Source organism: Rutilus rutilus (genome assembly GCF_951802725.1).
Source record: "Rutilus rutilus genome assembly, chromosome: 8".
Classification (NCBI taxonomy): Eukaryota; Metazoa; Chordata; class Actinopteri; order Cypriniformes; family Leuciscidae; genus Rutilus; species Rutilus rutilus.
Window position 1 is genome coordinate 17,991,236 of NC_140222.1, and position 20,263 is coordinate 18,011,498.

Here is a 20,263-nt window from a genome sequence, read left to right on the forward strand (position 1 = left end):
GTCTTGAACTGAACAAAGTATGTATGTTTTAAGCTGGCACATCTGGAGAAATCTCAAGAAGCTCTACGAAACGCCGGTGAGTGAACTACTTTGATCGATATTTATCGCATTATGAGATTCTGATTCAGGAAGAAGTTTGAATCGCGGCTTGAGCTTGACTGATTACGTTCTTCTACAATCAACAATACTTTCAGCTTGTTGGATGTTGTGTTGGAGTGGATCTTGCTTTGTTCAGTATCATTATCTTCGCTTTATGGCTTATTGAACGTGCTTTAAAGGAAACGCTTGTAAGAGTGCAATGAGTGTCATTAGAGAAATGAATGATGATGAAATCACGAGTGAAACGGATGATGCCGATGTTGTTGAAATTAATTCAGTGCATGGTCATGCTGTTACTGAGAGAAACAGTGCTGTTGGAACAGAGAAAAGAGTCAGGAAAATGACTGATAAAGGTGTTTCATTGTCTATTGAGAATTTACAAAAGCAATGTAAATCAAAGTTCACTCAAACAAATCAACTTAAACAAAGGATCAATGATCTTATTTCTGGAAAAGTGACCAAAGAAACTGTTTCTGTTGTGCAAAAATATTTCCAGAATTATGAAACACTGTGTAAAGATGCTGTTGAAACTCATAATTCATTGCTGAAAATGCCAATGCTTAAAACTGAGTGGGAACAGCAACAAAAGTGGCTTGCTGGCAAATTGAAAGAAAATAATGAGTTTATCACTGATGTCAAACAATGGTTATCCGATGCTGGAGTTTTATATGAGGATGGAATGTCTTTAATAGACACAAATGTAGATCCTGATGACAGTGTATCTAATGCTTCAAAGCAAGGATCTCGCTTTAAAACCCATTCCTCGTCAGGTTCTTCAAAGGCTTCAAGCACTGCATCTGCTCGTCTCAAAGCTAAAGCTGAAAAGGCAGCCCTTTTGCAATCTGTAGCTGCTTTGAAAAAAATGCATGTTCTTGAGGCCAAAGAGGAAGATCTCCAAAGACAAAAGGAGAAAGTGCGGAGAGAAAAGGAACAATTAGAAATGGAAACACAATTAGCAATTGCCACTGCAAAATTGTCTGTACTGCAAATGAGTGAAGGAAGTGTTGAACGAATGAGTAAAGAAGAGGATCCAATGAATGCGTATTACGCGAAACATGTAAAATCATGCTCCTCAAGTAAATGCTCTAACTCAAAGACGTCTTTACAGCCAAGAAATGGAAGTACTCAACATGACAATTTGGTTGTACGTCCAAAGGAGAGATCAAGCATGCAAACTCAAGCATCAGCCTCAATAAATTGTAAACCTTCATCTGCAAAGCAGCAAAATTTAAGTTCCTACAGGCCTAAAGATAACATTCAGACGCCATATTTGTTGCCTCCACAAATTACTACTCCGGTTTCTACTCAAAATTCTACCTTGTACGATGTTGTACAACAGCAAACTAACATTGCCGCTCAATTGTTGCAACAGCAAGCTTTGGTTTCTCTTCCACCTCGAAGGATATTGGAGTTTGATGGAGATCCATTGCAGTATGGCTCCTTTGTTAAAGCTTTTGAACAAGCCATTGAAAAGAAAACTGGGGACAAGCAAGAATGCCTTTACTATCTAGAACAATATACAAGAGGACGGCCAAGAGAGTTAGTCCGTAGTTGTTACAATATGAGAGCTGATCAAGGATACGATCGAGCAAAGAATCTGCTTAAAGAACATTTTGGCAGTGAAATTAAAGTAACAGCAGCATATATGGAGAAGGTCATGCGCTGGCCTGTAATAAAGGGTGAAGATGTTGATGCTTTGGAGTCTTTTTCCATTTTTCTGCGAAGTTGTTGTAACGTAATGGAAGTCTTACAGCAAATGGAGGAAATTAATGTTCCATCTAACCTTCGACTCATTTTGATGAAACTGCCTTACAAATTCCGAGAAAAGTGGAGGGCTGTTGCTTGTGAGTTACAGGAGCGTCACGGCAACAGGGCCATGTTTTCTGATTTGGTGAGGTTTATTGAGCATCAGGTAAAGATTCTTTCCCATCCATTATTTGGAGATCTACAGAGTGGACAGGCATCCTTTTCATTTCATGCTAAAGCTCAGCCTAAATCTACTAGTAAAGGTCTTGCAACTGTTGCAGCTGTACATACTGTTTCACAGCTGTATCCATCTGAAGTACAACATACCTACACTAGTTCTGCTCAACAAAAGAACATCAATAAATTGTGTATTATCTGTAAAGGCTGCCATTCATTGGATAGGTGTTCTCGTCTAAAGAACATGACACACAGAGAAAAACTGAGCGTTTTAAAAGAAAATCGATCCTGTTTTGGTTGCTTGAAGATTGGACATGTAAGTAAAGATTGCAGAAACCCATTAATTTGTGATGTCTGCAGTCAAAGGCATCCCACCTTGCTTCACATAGAAACCAAAAGTGAACCATCACCATTACCAGTAACAAATGCTCTGGCTGCTTTGCAGGCGTGTGGTCGAAATGGGGCCGGGAACAGGGAGTGTGTTCTGTCTATCATCCCAGTACAAGTCAAGGTGAATTCAGGCAGTAAGATCATCAACACCTATGCGTTTTTGGATCCAGGAAGTTCAGCCAGTTTCTGTACAGAACATCTTATGAGAAAACTGAATCTTACAGGAACAAAAAGCTCCATACTGCTCCGTACTTTAGGCCAAGAAAAATCCGTAGACACGTTCATGGTCCGTGGTCTTCAAATTTCAAGCTTGGATGGACCGACCTTTGTGGATTTACCAGAACTGTATAGTCAACCATCAATGCCCGTGAGCAAGAATAACATCCTCACTTTAGATGACTTAAAGGATTATCCATATCTGGAGAGTATCAGAATTCCCAGTATTAATGCAGAAGTTGAGTTGTTGATTGGTCTCAATGCATCAAATCTTATGGAACCGTGGGAAATCATTAACAGCCAAGGTGGGGGACCCTATGCTGTCAAGACCCTATTGGGGTGGGTCGTGAATGGGCCACTAAGAGGTGGTAGTAGTGACAAAGGAGAGACTGGCTGTCCTGTAGTCACTGCTAATCGGATCTCTGTTGCCAGGCTGGAGGATCTGTTGATTGCTCAATACAATCATGATTTTAACGAGAAACTGTCAGACAATGATGTTACCATGTCAAAAAATGACCAACAGTTCATGGAAATAATGGAATCCACAATCAAGTTTGAGGAGGGTAATTATTGTATTGACTTACCTTTTAAGTCTCCTGATGTCGTCATGCCAAACAACCGTAGTGTTGTAGAACAACGCGTTCTGGGTCTACAAAGGAAGTTTAAAAAAAATCGAGAATATCAGCAGGAGTATACATCTTTTCTGTCTGACGTCATTGACAAGGGATATGCAGAGGTAGTACCACCTCACCAGTTGAAACGAGAAGATGGTAAGGTTTGGTACATACCACACCACGGAGTGTATCATCCGAAAAAGAAAACGCTAAGAGTAGTGTTCGATTGTGGTGCAGTATTTAAAGGAATTTCGCTAAATAGTCAGCTGCTGCAAGGTCCCTATCTCACCAACTCTCTGCTGGGAATTCTTACAAGATTCAGACGGGAGCCTGTTGCTTTGACAGCTGATATACAATCTATGTTTCATCAGGTAAAGGTTTCCCAGAAACATGTGGACTTTCTGCGTTTTTTGTGGTATCCTAGTGGTGATATTACACGGAACGCTACGGAATATCGGATGAAAGTTCATCTTTTTGGGGCAGTGTCCTCGCCCAGCTGTGCTAATTATGCATTGAGGAGGATTGCACATGACCATCAAGCTCACTTTGATCCTTGTGTTCTAAACACAATTCTTCATAACTTTTATATGGATGACTGCTTAACATCTTTGCCTACAGAAGCTGAAGCACTCCATTTGGCTCAGAATCTCATTGCTGCTTGTGCAAGGGGAGGATTTCCGCTGTTAAAATGGTTGAGTAATAGTCGTGTTGTTGTGTCAAGCATTCCAGAAGAACAGAGATCAAAGGCAATTAAAGAGCTTGACTTGGATAAAGATGATCTTCCAATGGAAAGAGTACTTGGTTTGATTTGGTGCACCGAAAAGGATACATTTACCTTCAGGTTATCCATAAAGGAGCATCCTCACACAAGACGTGGCATGTTGTCTGTGGTTAGTTCCATTTATGACCCCTTGGGGTTTCTTTCCCCATTTACTCTGCCTGTAAAACAGGTACTTCAAGAAATGTGCAAGTGCAATGTTGGCTGGGATGATAAGATTCCACAGGCCTTCTCTCAGCGATGGACAAGATGGCTGGCTAACCTGCACTGTATAGCAGCACTGAAAGTAAACCGGTGTATAAAGCCCAAGGACTTTGGTCCAGCCAAACACGCTCAGCTTCACCACTTCTCGGATGCCAGCGAGAATGGCTATGGGACGGTGTCATACTTGAGGTTGGTGAATAGTGAAAAAAGGACTGTAGTGGCATTTATCTTAGGAAAATCAAGAGTTGCTCCACTAAAACAGATGACAATCCCGAGGTTGGAACTTACGGCTGCTGTTCTCGCTGTACGAGTGGATAGAATGCTAAAAAGGGAGTTGCAGATTAATTTGGATTCATCTGTATTCTGGACAGACAGCATGACTGTACTGAGATATATCCAAAATGAAACTAAGCGGTTCCACACCTTTGTAGCAAATAGAGTGGCTGCCATAAGAGACTCAACAGATGTTGTGCAATGGAGGCACTTAAAGTCAAGTCTGAATCCGGCGGATGAGGCATCTAGGGGTCTTGGTGCTGAAGAGTTTTTAGCATGTGAGAGATGGCTTAAGGGACCTGATTTTCTTTTAAAGGAAGAAGAAGAATGGCCCAAGTCCAACATGAATCCGTTGTCAATACCTATAGATGACCGGGAAGTTAAGGTAGAATACACTGTACATGCCTTTGCCTGTCAGGTTTCAAAGTCTCCTACCAGTCAGCTCTTCAGCTATTTTTCTGATCTGGCAAAACTTAAAATCTCTGTAGCATGGATGCTCAAGATCAAGGAAATGCTTGTGCAGCTTGTGAAACAGAGGAAGGCTTTACAAGCATCTACTTGTACAAAGGACGTCCCAAACACTGAAGCAAAAAGGTCTCATGCAACAAGAAAGATGAAGGCTAAAATGGATTGCAAAGCATTGACTGCTGATGATCTCATGAGAGCAGAAATTGTTATAATTCGATATTGTCAACAAGAAAGATTTTCTGATGAGATTATTGCATTGAAGGCAGGAGCCACTGTCAAGAAAAAGAGTGACATCTTTCGGCTTGATCCAGTGCTGGAAAATGGTCTTTTGAGAGTAGGAGGGAGACTGGCTAGGGCTGCCATGCCTGAGGAAGAAAAGCATCCAGTTATATTGTCTAAAGACCAGGCTATTTCTCAACTTATCTTGAAGCATGTGCATCAGCAATTGGGCCATGCAGGAAGAAATTATATGTTGTCATTTCTTCGTAAGCGTTACTGGATAACTAACGCTAATTCCGCTTGTCGGAAAATAATCTCTGACTGCGTCACATGTCGTCGCCTTCAAGGAAAGATCGGAGAGCAAAAAATGTCTGACTTGCCAGCGGAGAGACTTTTGCCCGATTTACCACCATTTACAAACGTTGGTGTTGATTACTTTGGACCCATTGAAATCAAGAGAGGTCGAGGAACAATTAAGCGTTACGGGGTCATTTTCACCTGCATGGCAAGCAGGGCTGTCCATATGGAGATGGCCTATACATTAAATACAGACTCCTGTATTAATGCCATTCGCCGGTTTATGTGTCGTCGTGGTCAAGTCGCTCAGTTGAGATCAGATAATGGTACCAATTTTGTCGGAGCTGAGCGGGAGCTGAGGGAAGCTGTTACTGGGTTAGACCATAATAAGATCCAGCATGCATTGTCATCAAGGGGACTTACGTGGATATTTAACCCTCCTGCCGGGTCTCACTTCGGTGGAATTTGGGAGAGGCTTATTCGGCTTGTGAAAAAGGTATTGCATTCAACCATTAAACAGCAATCTATGGATGATGAAAGCTTTCAAACTCTTCTGTGTGAGATAGAAGCAATCCTTAACGCCCGTCCTATAACGAAAGCCTCTGACGATGTGAATGATCTGGAGGCACTTACGCCTAATCATATTCTCCTTCTAAAAACTAAACCACTAAGGATCCCTGGAGTTTTCGATGAAGGAGATTTGTACATCAAGAAACGATGGAGACAGGTACAATATTTATCGGATCTCTTCTGGAAAAGATGGGTAAGGGAATATTTACCATTACTACAAGAAAGACAGAAATGGATAAAACCACGAAGAAGCTTTACCGTGGGAGATATTGTTGCTATCATGGATCCTTTAGCGCCTCGTGGCTCCTGGTTGATGGGAAGAGTAATTCAAACCTATCCTGATAAAAATGGATTCGTTCGATCAGTCCAACTGAAGACAAAAACAGGACATTTGGATAGGCCTGTGTCCAAAATCTGTCTACTACTAGAAGCTGAGCACTGAAGCAAATTGGAATTCACATACAAAGACATTTATGGCTCCTTATGTATATGTTGTTTAATTGTGAATTTACATTATTACAATTATGGGGCCGGTGTGTTGGAGCCAAATGTAATTTAATTACTTCACCACTAGATGGCGATGTGGTTCAGTGGTGTGGGTAAAGCCGCACCTGTTCCTTCACATGGTATTTAAGCTACTTTGGGTTGAATCACAGTGGACAGGTGGCGGGAATATATGGTTCTTACCATAGAACCGATGTATTGTAAAACTCTGAGCCAGCAGACATTGCATTAAATGGACAAAACACTGTTCAAACGGATATCGCTGTGTGCATTGTTTTTATTATGCGTGAAGAACATCTTACCATCTTTCCTGGGCTTATAGGAAAGCCACTACAGGTTCTGTTAAAACAGTTAAACTTTTATCTAAAAAGGGGAGATGTAATGGCAGGTTATGGCCACAGGGGGCACTGGAGATGTTTAAGAAGTAAGTGATGACTGGAATAAGAAGAAAAGTTATCTGTTTTCATCCTGATAGTTGTGTCCTTGAATACAGAGTATAAAGGAACAAATCACATGCGTAATATATTGCAGAGATATTACTTAAATTTTCAATAGCACAAACACACCTGATATGGTAAGAGAATTACAGCATAATTTGCCCTTCATTTGCATTATATCTTTATAATTTTAAAACACAAATTTTCTATTATTTTCAATATTCCTGAATCTAAGTTATGATCTCGACTGCTTTAGTAATATTTTATAAATGCATCTAATATAAATAAAGATTGTCAGCACTGATCTGTGTGTTTAACAGCGAACCAATCTTCATCATCAGAAAGATCGTCAAGCTCAAATTGTGTGTCGTCCAGCTGTGCTGTGAACAATTCAACCGTCAACCAGACTGAGTATGACAACAAAACTGAACTCTATCAGCCAATTTCAGGTACATCGCTGGGTATATGGAGCGCATTTGCTTGCATTTCTTGTGTGATTTCACTGGAACAGAAAACTGGCAGCAGACAGAGAAGTTACTTGCGTGTGTGTGTGTGTGTGTGTGTGTGTGTGTGTGTGTGTAGTTCCATATGCTGCACCACTCTAGAGAACATTAATGCTCAAGGCAAAACGTAAGAATCCTAAATTCATTGTTTTTCTTTTCAGGCCACGTCCATTGTTGTAGTTTCACTGAAGCTGTGATCCGATTGGTCGACTCTGCTCTGGTGGGCATGGCTACTGTTGCTGTGCTGGTTTATGACATCAGACCTACAAGAAGTGAGAGAAGAAGAGACCAGACATCACTGTCTCTGAGTCAAATCAGACCAACAGTGTGAATTGAGCAGAAGGTTTAGTTCCAGATATGTCCAGATATAAAGCAAACATACATTGATGCTCTGCACCTTTCCTGTTCCTTGCACAGCTATTTATTAACAGATCAATTTTCTCTGTTCTCCCGTCCACATTTGTAACATCACAAAACAACATAGTTCAAACAGCAGTTATGTGTGGACATGTGATTCACTGATGTGATTCAATTCAGCCAGCGCACATACCTTTATTTACTTCCTGTTTTCGGTCGAAGTCCACAGTAGTCGGTTGTCGAGTTCACGCGCGTGATCATTGGTAACTAAACCTATGCGCGTGAACTTGACAATCGACTACTGTGGACTTCGACTGAAAACAGGAAGTAAATACAGGTATGTGCGCTGGCTGAATTAACATCACTTTTATTCATATCTTTCACATCTATTGCAGTCAGATTCACCGTGTTCACTCAGAAGGAATCACTCAACATGGCTGGGCACTTGTAATGACACATCAAGGATGTTAAGAGGCTAAAAGCAGGTTTAAAACTTGCCCCATTTAAGTCAACAGGGTGCAAATTTTAAAAAGAGGATAACACGGTGTAGGCAACACCGATTTTTGTCGTTGTTCTCTGTAATGACAGCACTCCAAATTTACAAAAAAAAATGAGCTCAATGTTAAAATTGACCGGGGTTCTCCTTTAAGCTTTTCTTTGAGAAAAGAACAAAGAACGGCACTTAAGTCATTCTTAAAAAAGGAAGATGTGTTCGTAGTTTTGCCGTTATCCCGCCCCTCGGATTGAGCCCTTACAATGGGGAGTTGCCAGACTTAACATCTTGATGTAGGTCTGGCTTGCCAGGCTAACAAACGAGCCTAGCTGCAACATATATTAGTGTCAAACACTGCAAACCTATCAGAACTAGATTACTGTAATGCATTACTGGATGAATGTCCTGCAGATTTAGCTGTGCTTGAATGAATATTAGCCCGGTTCTGCCAAAACTACATTGGCTGCCTATTATGTCTCAATTGTTTTGTGACGTCACTGTGAACGGCATGGGTGGGCGTGTCTTATCTCATTAACTTACACCCTGCAGCACGAGCAAGTCATACTTTTTCTCTTTCTTCCCAGAAGTTGTCTTTTTATTTGCTCGTTTTCCTGGATCATCTGAAAATACAGAGATGATGATAAAAAATATAAAGAGAGAAACAAACAGTGTTGCTACATATACATCTACATATAAGATGTTATAGCTGTACAATCTTAAAGAAGACATAAACAGACTCGGACTGTAAAATCAGCTCTCTGAGAACTCAGATCATATTTCTACAACATGAATTGCTACAGATGTTTGTTCTCAAAAACCTTGAACAAAAGTAATAGAGTAGATACTGAGACTTCAATTAGACCTCATTTTGGCTTCAGAAGATTTGTCCATTTTAAAGATTGACAGATGTGAATGTGAACTGCTCCTGTTGGGCTTTATTTTGTTATAATTACCAGCTGACTGTACATGTTCCCTTATTTAGAACAGACACCGAAGAAATAATTATGTTGGCTTGAGAAAGCCAAACTTCAAACATTTAACACTTCTCAAGCCAACATCAAAGTTTGTCTTGACAGACTTATTTATATAGTTATACTTGTTATTTTTTAATAGATGATTAAGTGGGATCCAAAAGTCTGAGACCATTTGTAAAAATGTGTCTAACTTTTTTTTTTTTACTTTTTTTTCAAATGTAATAAAAATCCTTTTATCAGAATAACTTTTTAAAAATCTTAAAACTAAATCACATAATCTGGAACTCTTGGAACTCTGTTCAACCAATCAGATTCAAGGACTGGAACTGCTGCAAAAATAAATATATAGTTGTTATAATAAATGTTGTTCTACTCACCAGGTTCGAGCACATTGAATCTCCTGAATGTGGTCTGTTCTTGGTTGATGATCTGTAGTTTATAATATCCATATTCTGTGTTTGTGATGTTTTTGATGGTCAGAGATCCAGTCTGAGGATCCAGCTCCAGTCTGTCTCTGAATAGCTCAGGATCAGCTGTTCTTGAATCAGCTCTAGCAATGAGACAGTTTTTGGCTCCAAACATCCACACTATCAGATCATCTGGTTGGATTTCAACACCAGTCTCGAGAGTGACATCTTTCTTAGTCTCTAATTTCGTCTCGGCTTCATGTCACAGCAGAGCACAAAAACAGAGAGTTGCAGAAGAAAAAAGTGTGAAAGAATTTAGTTTGTAGTTTCTACATCAGATGCATTTAGATGACTCTTTAACCTATTTTGGCATGTTTGGAGATAGCCAAAGGCACTTAGTTATCCATGAACTAAACTCTACAGGATTATATTACCTACATTCAAAAATCATGACGTAAAATATGATGTAGTGTTTACATGTTTAAGCCATGACACCCTAATTAATTTGACCCGATTTTTTTATTTATTATTGTTCATCAGAGTGGTCCAAGATGGGCTTTTGTCGCACTTGAACCACAAAAATGACTGGAAAATACAGAGATGATATAAAAATATATAAAGAGAGAAATAAACAGTGTTGCTACATATACATCTACATAATGGGCCCTATCTTGCTACCCAGCGCAATTGACTTTGTACACTGACGCATGTATCATTCCTATTTTGCACCCGCGCAAAGTGGACTTTTCCCTCCACAGGTGCACGTCGGTTAACTAAGAAATACACTTGCGCTCCCTGGGGCGGTTCAGCGCAAAGAGGAGGCGTGTTTCGGCGCAAACGTTCCCTCATGCTATTTTACAGGTTTAGAAAACAATTCCGCCACTGACCGAAAAAAAACAGTTTAAAGTCAGTGGCGCGTTGCGCATGTTATTCATATGCTATTTTAAGGGAGCATGCTTGGCCATAATCAATGTAGCGTGTGCTTTAAGTGTCACAAGCATACACTTTGATTCTCTCATCTACACACAGATGCAGCAGTTTTCATTTTTGCAAATCATACATTATTACGATAGATAGATAGATAGATAGATAGATAGATAGATAGATAGATAGATAGATAGATAGATAGATAGATAGATAGATAGATAGATAGATAGATAGTTTATTACAAAAGCATACATCTTACACATTTACCCAAATTATCATACGCCTGTTTAACCGAAGCTAATTTGGGTGTGTTTCTCCATTCTCAACGTCACTTCTCTGTGTTTTACGGCCCTGACGAGAACGTCGGTCTCCTCGGCTATGAACCGCTCCCGGCGCGCGCCTGACAAATCCGCCGTTATAATAGGAAGCCGCCATGGAACAAGCACGCCTGCTCTTAAAGGGAATGTGAGATGACGCTCTGATTGGTTTATTTCATGTTACGCCCAAACCACACCTATGAGTAATGAAGCTACTTCAGACCGACCCATTTTAGATTTGCGTCGGGCGCAAGAGTCATTTATCCCGCCGGTATAATAGCAACAGCGCCAAGAACCGCCCACAAAGTTACTTGCGTTTTGCGCTTGATACTTGCGTTTCAGATCGTTAAAATAGGGCCCATAATGTTACAGCTGTACAATCTTGAAGACATAAACAGACTCGTACTGTAAAATCAGCTCTCTGAGAACTCCAGATCATATTTCTACAACATGAATTGCTACAGATGTTTGTCCTCAAAAACCTTGAACAAAATTAATAGAGTAGATACTGAGACTTCAATTAGACCTCATGTTGGCTTCAGAAGATTTGTCCATTTTAAAGATTGACAGATGTGAATGTGAACTGCTCCTGTTGGGCTTTATTTTGTTATAATTACCAGCTGACTGTACATTTTCCCTGATTTAGAACAGACACTGAAGAAATAATTATTTATGTTGGCTTGAGAAAGAATGACTTCAGACATTTAACACTTCTCAAGCCAACATCTAAGTTTGTCTTGACATACAATTTATATAGTTATACTTGTTATTATTTTGTACAATAAGAAGAAACTATAATCACAGTGTATGATTTTACCTGACCTGTATACAAATCCACTCACTGGATTAAGTGGGATCCAAAAGTCTTTGACCACTAGTGGAAATGTGTCTTTCACTTTTTTTTTTCTTTTTTTTTTTATCTAATAAAAAAAAAAAAAAACATTTTATTAGAAGAACTTTTTAAAAATCTTAAAACTAATCACATAATCTGGAACTCTTGGAACTCTGTTCAACCAATCAGATTCAAGGACTGGAACTGCTGTAAAAATCAATATATAGTTGCTATAATAAATGTTGTTCTACTCACCAGGTTCGATCACAATGAATCTCCTGAATGTGGTCTTTTCTTTGTTGCTGATCTGTAGTTTATAATGTCCATATTCTGCATTTTTGATGTTTTTGATGGTCAGAGATCCAGTCCGAGGATCCAGCTCCAGTCTTTTGCTGAATCTCTCAGTAATATCAGCTGTTCTTGAATCAGCTTTAGCAACAAGACAGTTTTTGAGTCCAAACGTCCACAGTATCAGAACACCGGGCTGGATTTTAACACCAGTCTTGAGAGGGACATCTTCCTCAGCCACTGATTTCGTATTGGCTTCATGTCACAGCAGAGCACAGAAACAGAGAGTTGCAGAAGAAAAAAGTGTGAATGAATTTAGTTTGTAGTTTCTACATCAGATGCATTTAGATGGCTCTTTAACCTATTCTGGCATGTTTGGAGATAGCCAAAGGCACTTAGTTATCCATGAACTAATCTCTACATGATTATATTACCTACTGTACCTACAAATCATGAGGTCAAATATGATGTAGTATTTACACGTTTAAGCCATGACATGATGGATTTATTGCCAAAAAACTCTTTGACTATATGTGATTCATTTTTCTACATTATTAATACAATATTGCACCCTCATCCTGTCCTCGGGTCATTCATTTGACCCAAAACACTTTTTTTTTTTTTTTTTTTTTAAGTGTTCATCAGAGTTGTCCAAGACCCTAAGGTTTTTGTCGCACTTGAACCACAAAAATGACTGGATTCAAGGAGTCAATATAACCGAGTAACAAATCCTTCTCTCACGGATCAATTTAACCCCTTAGGAATGGATGATATGCTTCAGTATACATGGAAAAACTTAAAAATGTAGTTTTGAAAGCATGAAGTGAACTGACTTTGTGCTAAATTGAAAGGGTTATGCATGAAATTGTGAGTTATTTTTCATTTAAGTTGAGAGAATGTGAAGAATGTGGTTAAACAATTCTTTACCTATTATGTATTGATAAAATCTAGTAATTTAAAGGTAAATAAATAAAAATACCCTAAAACAAATCTCCAAATGAAATAAGCTTTCTGGACCAAAAAAAAACAAAAAACATTTTGTATAATTTTAGGGTCAGTTTGACCCTCGAGGGAAGGATTTGTTACACATTGCGAGGGAAGGATGAGGGTTAAACACTAGGCATCATACACTTGCTGACTTTGTAAATAGGAGAAACTGGGCATCATACATTATCAGACTTTCAAGTCATTACAACAAACTGACAGGAGACGCGTGACAAATGAAAACAATACGTGTTCTAAAACCAGCTCAAAATATCAAACATGTTTGATATCCTCCAACTGGATGTAATCAAACTTTAAAGCTAAAGAAATCAGAGTGTGCCCATCATACTGTAGCAAGCCTGAAGAGCAGTGGCGTGCACAGAGCTCCTCCGGGGCAGGGGCAGAAGGACCAAAAAGGGCACTTTTAAAAAAAAAACTTTTATTTTAAAATAAATCACCTGTATATTTAAAGCAGTACCCGTCTGTCTGTTGTGTTTTTATATACTTTACTGACTTCCTCACAATTATTTGGAAGATCTCGCTCGATGGACAGCCTCTCTTCATTACCAATGAAAAGATGTTGATACAATTAGAATGCATAACAAAAATAGGGAAATGATGATAATATTACTAAATATTATTTACTTTACCAAACAAAACAGAGAATCAAGTATGTAATTATAAGGAATTCATGTTTAGTTATGTTGATGTTATAAATGTTATTTATGTATTCATTAAAGTGTTAGCTATCATGAAATAAGTCACACTTTACAATAAGGTTTCATTAGTTAAATTTGTTAACATGAACTAATAATGAACTGCACTTCTACACCATTTATTAATCTTAGTTAATATTAATTTCAGCATTATTAAAATCAAAAGTTGTATTTGTTAACTAGTTAATGCACTGACTGTGACAAACAATTAAAAGTTGTATTATTATTAACTAAGATTAACAATAGGTCTACAGTAGCCTAACAAATGTTTTGCTCATGATTAGTTAATGTTAATTAATATGAATAATACCCAAATTAACCTTATTGTAAAGTGTACTATGAAATCAAAGATATAAATTCCTTACAATTTAGAGCTGGACATGGACTTAAAGTTTCCTTTCACTAGATGTATTTCCCCAAGCTAATAACACTTGCTATGGCCTTGGACAAAAAACGAATGACATTGTCAGACTCGAAATGCGGCTCAAATTGAGTTATACTTTTATGATTGTTAAGCATAACTCACATGCTGCCGCAAATTTTACAGTAGCATGGTAGGATTAATGTAACTTTTCCGTATTAGCTTAATGTTACTGCTGCCCGTGCAGTTTGAAGACTCGCGGTGAACTGCTACAGAGAATTTAATAGACTATCTGCTGAAATGTTTTTCATCTAATTTCCCATTCAAAATACTGAACCAAGTAACGGACTTCATCAGTGATCTGAAGCATTATAGTGTCAGATCTTAATACGAGAAGCTATTGTAAAACTGACAGTATATTTCCTCTAATACAATCACAGATGTTCATTAATTATTGCAGTATGATCAATCAGAAAGCAGAAACCATTTTAAAACATCATATCACAAATTTAAACGCTACTATAGCATAAATAAAGCTCATTGTTGTTGTCTAGCTTGTATAAATTGTAATACTTACATACTTGCTTTTTTAGCTTATAGATCGTGCAGTAAAAGTAAATCACTACAACCAGAACCAGCAGAACAGCAACAGCTATTCCTGCTATTCCACCTGGAGACAGACCCGGATCTGGAACAGATAAAGAGAGACAGTCATTCATTTTGATCTGATTCAGTTTGAAGTTGATCATTTCTCTGTATGAATCATATTATTATGAGAAGGCTTTTCCCTAAATTAGTTACCATGATGATTTTCTGACATAAACTACCATTCAAAAGTTTGTGGTCTGTATGTTATGAGGATGAAGGTAGACGAAGGGAATGTGAAGGATGAACCCAATCGCAGACAGTTTGCAGGACACACAAGGTTTATTGGTGACAGAAAACAGGTAAAACAAAACCCACGAGGGGGCAAAACAAGACAGGACAACGAGTGACTAAACTAGACTATGACTTGACATAACTTGACTACAACCAAATAGCTAATACAGAAACAGAACTTTCTCTTGACGACACTCTTGACAGGATACTCACAGAGATGAACAAAGTCTCACAATGAATGATAGCATGTAACAAATAACAATGAACCGGCACAAGACAGCAAACACAAGGGGATTAAATAGCGAGACTAATGATAACAGGTGACACAGGTAAAGCAATAATGACAAAACAAGGATAACAAGGGGTGGGGCAAGAGAACGAGACAACACAAGCACATGGCCCAAACAAATGGCCATGTGCTTACACACAAAACATGGGTCTGTCATGATCCTGCCTCAAGAATTAAAGAATGACAAGGACTAGATGGCAGAATCATGACACTGTAGATGTTGTCATGTTTTTGAAAAAGTCCCTTTTGCTCACCAGCTGAATTTATTTGACCAACAATACAGAAAAAAAGTACATTTTATGAAATATTATTACAATTTAAAATAATGTTTTCTATTTGAATATATATTAAAATGCAATTTATTCTCGCGATGACAAAGCTGAATTTTCAGCATCATTACTGTCTGCAGTGTCACATGATCCTTCAGACTAATATGCTGATTTGATGCTCAAGAAACATTTCTGATTATTATTGTCACGGTGTGTTGCAGGCAGAAGAAGATGAAAGGAGAATCAAATGTTCCTTTTGATTTTACTTTTACTCACAATATAAATAATTCAGGTACATAGAATAAGGGCAGAAGGTTCACACACGTAATACAACGGAGATCGGACAATAACCGACTGAACAGATGAAACTTAAATACATACACAGATGACACCATTAACTGAACACATGTGATACAGATAACGATGATAGTCTTATCACGGGACACAACTGAACTGATAATGGCAGTAACCATAGTAACGAAGGAGTGGCGGGAAAAGAACAAAGGAAAACAGGAACCAAACAGTTGCTAAACATGCTTCCTCATGTTTTTTGTGGAAATCATGATTTTTTTTTTCAGGCTTCTTTGATGAATAGAAAGTTCAAAACAACAGCATTTATTTGAAATATTTTGTAACTTGTTAACTATGTTTTTAATGTCACTTTTATACAATTTATAACATCCTTGCTGAATAAAAATAGAAATTATATATATATATATATATATATATATATATATATATAAAATTGTATATACAAAATATATATAATATTACCCTATAATATTGACTATATATATAAAACTTACCCCAAATGTTTAAACTGTGGAGTATTTCATCATGTTCAAATAGTTTTACAAGAGTTGAGAGTTTTACAGCAGGTGTTCGATGTAAACGTGATAGGCTTTAAATATAATATGATATAATATAACATAATATAAAAGTTAGTGTATTGAATAGGACAGGAAATCTAACATACAGTACAACTTTTTTGAAAAAAACTTTCTATGAAAAATAAGAAACATGAGGAATTATAAGGCTTTTTTAGGTCATTATATCAGACCCTTTTGTGTGACCACTGAAATTAACTTCATCAACATGACAAGAACACAAACACAAACACTGTGTCCAAGAGTCTAATTTTAATCCAAGCATCTGATTTAATAATACTGCATGTCAATACATTGAATGACTAATAAAGACTCACCAGAGACAGAAAGAAGGAATTGCTGTGAGCTCTCACGGCCTCTGATCTGTAGTTCATAAAGTCCACTGTGTTCGGTTCTGGTGTTTGTGATGGTCAGAGATCCAGTTTGATAATCCAGCTTCAGTCGGTCTCTGAATCTCTCATCAGCTTCGTTTAGTGACGTCTCGTTAGTTTCTACATACATTTTAGCCAGGAGAATTCCTTTATCTCCAAACCTCCACACGATCAGATCGTCTCTCTTTACTTCAACGTCAGTTTTTAGAGTGACAGACTCTCCCTCCTTCACTGACACTGACTTCACTTCATCCGTCTTACCAACCACACCTGGAAACAAGCAGAAACAGTTTCTCAGCAAGAGATTAAACTTATAATGCATTTAATCTGTATCTGGAAAGAGTACATTTAAATTAATTGTAATTGTAATTTATATATAGCCATCACTCAGATATTTACAGCTTTTAATTGTTGAAGAGAAATGTTAATAATAAAGCTAATAAAAAGCATTATTTCTGCTTGTATTAGTATATAAGTTCATAAACATTGACGTGTGGAGAGATAACAGATCACACTGTCATGTGACACAGAAAGAAACATCATATGTCTCAGTTTGAGTTAACTGATTCACATATAATATGTGTGCATAAATATAGACCTTATAAATTAAGTAGTTTCATGTGAGTAAAAATGAGCAAATGTTTTAGGTAACACTTTATCTTAAGATGATGTGGTTACACGCTACTACATGAGGTTACTATTAACAGTAAATTGTGCATAATTACAATTAACTAAACCCCAAACCAAACTCTGGAGTAAGTACATGTTAATTTATATTACTCAGTTGTTATTTGAGTAACAATGTAACAACATCACCTTAAAATAAAGTGTAACCATGTTTTAGGCAACATGTCACATTGTTGATGTCTCTTGTATGAGATGGTTTATTAAAAACAATAGAATTATCTAATTATTAACGCTAATCTAAATCGGAATGGTACATTGAAATACTTGGGATAGCCTACTCACCAAAGACAGTAACATTAAATATCTTTATTGTAGTCTTTTTTCTAGAGATAGAGAGTTTATATTGTCCTGAATGTCTGATTCTGGTGTTTCTGACGGTGAGAGATCCAGTGTTTTGGTCCACCTGTAATCTGTCTCTGAATCTCACATCATCAGTTAAAAAAATGGAGTTCAAGTCACGCTTTCTCGTTATTTGAGATATGACAGAGTCTTTAGGTCCAAACAGCCACAGTATGGTATCATCGTTCCGTATGTCAGTGAGATTAGTGTGTAGAGTGACAGAATCTCCCTCCATCACAGCCTCCGTCTCTGCACCACACACACCTAGAGCAGAAACCATCAGTTTTACAGATCAGACTCTACCACATGCCTTTTTCCTGATGTTAATGGTGTTCAAAATACAATTCATATAAAAAAGCTAACTTTACTGATTATGGTAGAATTGGTTAGACCCTGTAAATGAACAAATTCCAGAAATAATAGGAATTACAGCAAATTCACTTTTTTTTTTGCTAGACGAACTGTGTAGGTATGCTGGGTATGAGGGCGTGGTCACCGTGGTGAGAAAAGTTTACTTTTGAGAAGATGTCGACTGCAACTGATTCATTGCGATTTGCCATATCTAAGTGAAACCTAAAGATCTGATATCCATTACTTACCGTCCATGAAAAACAACAATAGAAAGAACAATAACATGTTCTGCACGTTAGAGCTGGGTAGAATCTTAATCAATAAAGATGATCTGTGGAGATTAGGCTATTCGTTCCGCAATCTCCGCTGTGTTTCAGAACCGCACAGCCGACTGACATTCGTGAATGTATTACACAAAAAAAAAAAAAGTCAACAGAGAGACGTTTTTGACAACTGAGAATTGCGATTTTTTATATTTCTAACTATAGCCTATTAATGACGCTGAGGACTATATCCTTGAGAGGAATTTAGGGGCGAGCAAAACAGTAGGCTATACGTCGTTTGCCAATGCAGTAGTCTAACTTCTTCAGGGAATTTACTGAAGAGAAAAAGGTGCGTGCGCGTCCTCCAGGGTTCGAGAAGTCGTGTTTTACCCTATATGGGGAGGTTGCAGACCTGGAGCCGGTAGATATATATAGCCTACGGCCAGTGCCGTCGCCAGAGCTCAGTCTTAAAGGAATAGTTCACTTTAAAATGAAAATTCTGTCATCATATACTCACCCTCATATTGTTTCAAACCTGTATGAATTGCTTTCTTCTGTTGAACAGAAAGGAAGATATTTAGAAGAATGTCAGTAACCAAACCCATTGACTTCCATATTTTTTTCCTACTATGGAAGTCAATGGGACCCAAAAACTGTCTGGTTACTGACATTCTTCTAAATATCTTACTTTCTGTTCAGCAGAAGAAAGCAATTCATACAGGTTTGAAACAATATGAGGGTGAGTATATGATGACAGAATTTTCATTTTAAAGTGAACTATTCCTTTAAGGGGGGCATATGAAATGCATGGGAGGGCACTATTATTATTAGCCTACGTATATTTATAATAATCGTAGGCTATAGCCTAGGCTACTCTATTCGCGCAGCACGTGAATAATCACGTTAAACATAACCAACAGCAATATGACCAGGTAGCCTACACCACATTACATAGAAGCAATGTTATGAGTAAAACACTTGACTATTATGGAAAGTCGTTTTAACATTTAATCTTTAAAAACTACTAGTATCTATTTTCATGCTACTATCCTACTTATTTTTTAGATACTAGTATCTATCCTATTAAGTACTAGTACTTATTCATTAGCTACTAGTGCTTATTCTTTAGGTAGCCTACTACTTATTCAATAGATACTAGTACTTATTAATTAGATACTAGTACTTATTCCAAAAGTGACTAGTAACTATTATTTTATTACTAGTAACAATTATTATTATTTTTTATTTTATTTTTTTTGCCATTGACTTCTATGGGGATCTGTCATTCAGATATCAACTATTCAGTTCTGACTAGTATGTATTCCAGTTGTGACTAGTACGTATTTATTAGATAGTAGTTATTTATTACTAGTACTTATTTTTTAGATACTAGTACCTATTACTAGATAATACTAGTACTAAGTCATAGTACCTATTAAATAGATACTATAGGCATGGGGAAAAGAACGAACCCTTTCTTCAAGATGTTTGCCTTCTTTCATCTCCCAGAGATTGCAAGGTTTCAATGTCCAGCAGGAAAACACTGAAAGGATATATTATATGTTTGTCATGCCGTTTCAATCCTTTAACTCCTGAGGACCATATTCAATTCAAAACTGAAGAGTTGCACAGCGTAAGATAACATCCAAATCCTGCCAGCACTGTATGATCACTTAACTATGTTTTGATAAAAATATTGAAAAGTACAGTATGAACAAAATGTATAGGTTTATAAATTTTTAGGTGTTCGATTTTTTTAAATTATTGTCAAAGTATT

At 37.5% G+C, this 20,263-nt stretch overlaps 1 protein-coding gene across 1 annotated transcript; it reads right to left on the reverse strand.

Annotated features, from left to right (window-relative positions):
* Nucleotides 1–6,805: 6,805 nt before the first annotated feature.
* Nucleotides 6,806–18,883, reverse strand: LOC311296303 (uncharacterized protein). The gene is made up of 8 exons (XM_084418008.1): nucleotides 18,472–18,883; nucleotides 17,816–18,136; nucleotides 16,793–17,116; nucleotides 14,729–14,839; nucleotides 12,058–12,345; nucleotides 9,697–9,981; nucleotides 8,886–8,965; nucleotides 6,806–7,758 (listed from the first exon to the last, which is right to left on the reverse strand). The coding sequence occupies exons 1-8, from the start codon at nucleotides 18,506–18,508 to the stop codon at nucleotides 7,753–7,755; spliced, it is 1,452 nt and encodes a 483-aa protein (XP_084274134.1). The 5' UTR covers nucleotides 18,509–18,883; the 3' UTR covers nucleotides 6,806–7,752.
* Nucleotides 18,884–20,263: the final 1,380 nt, after the last annotated feature.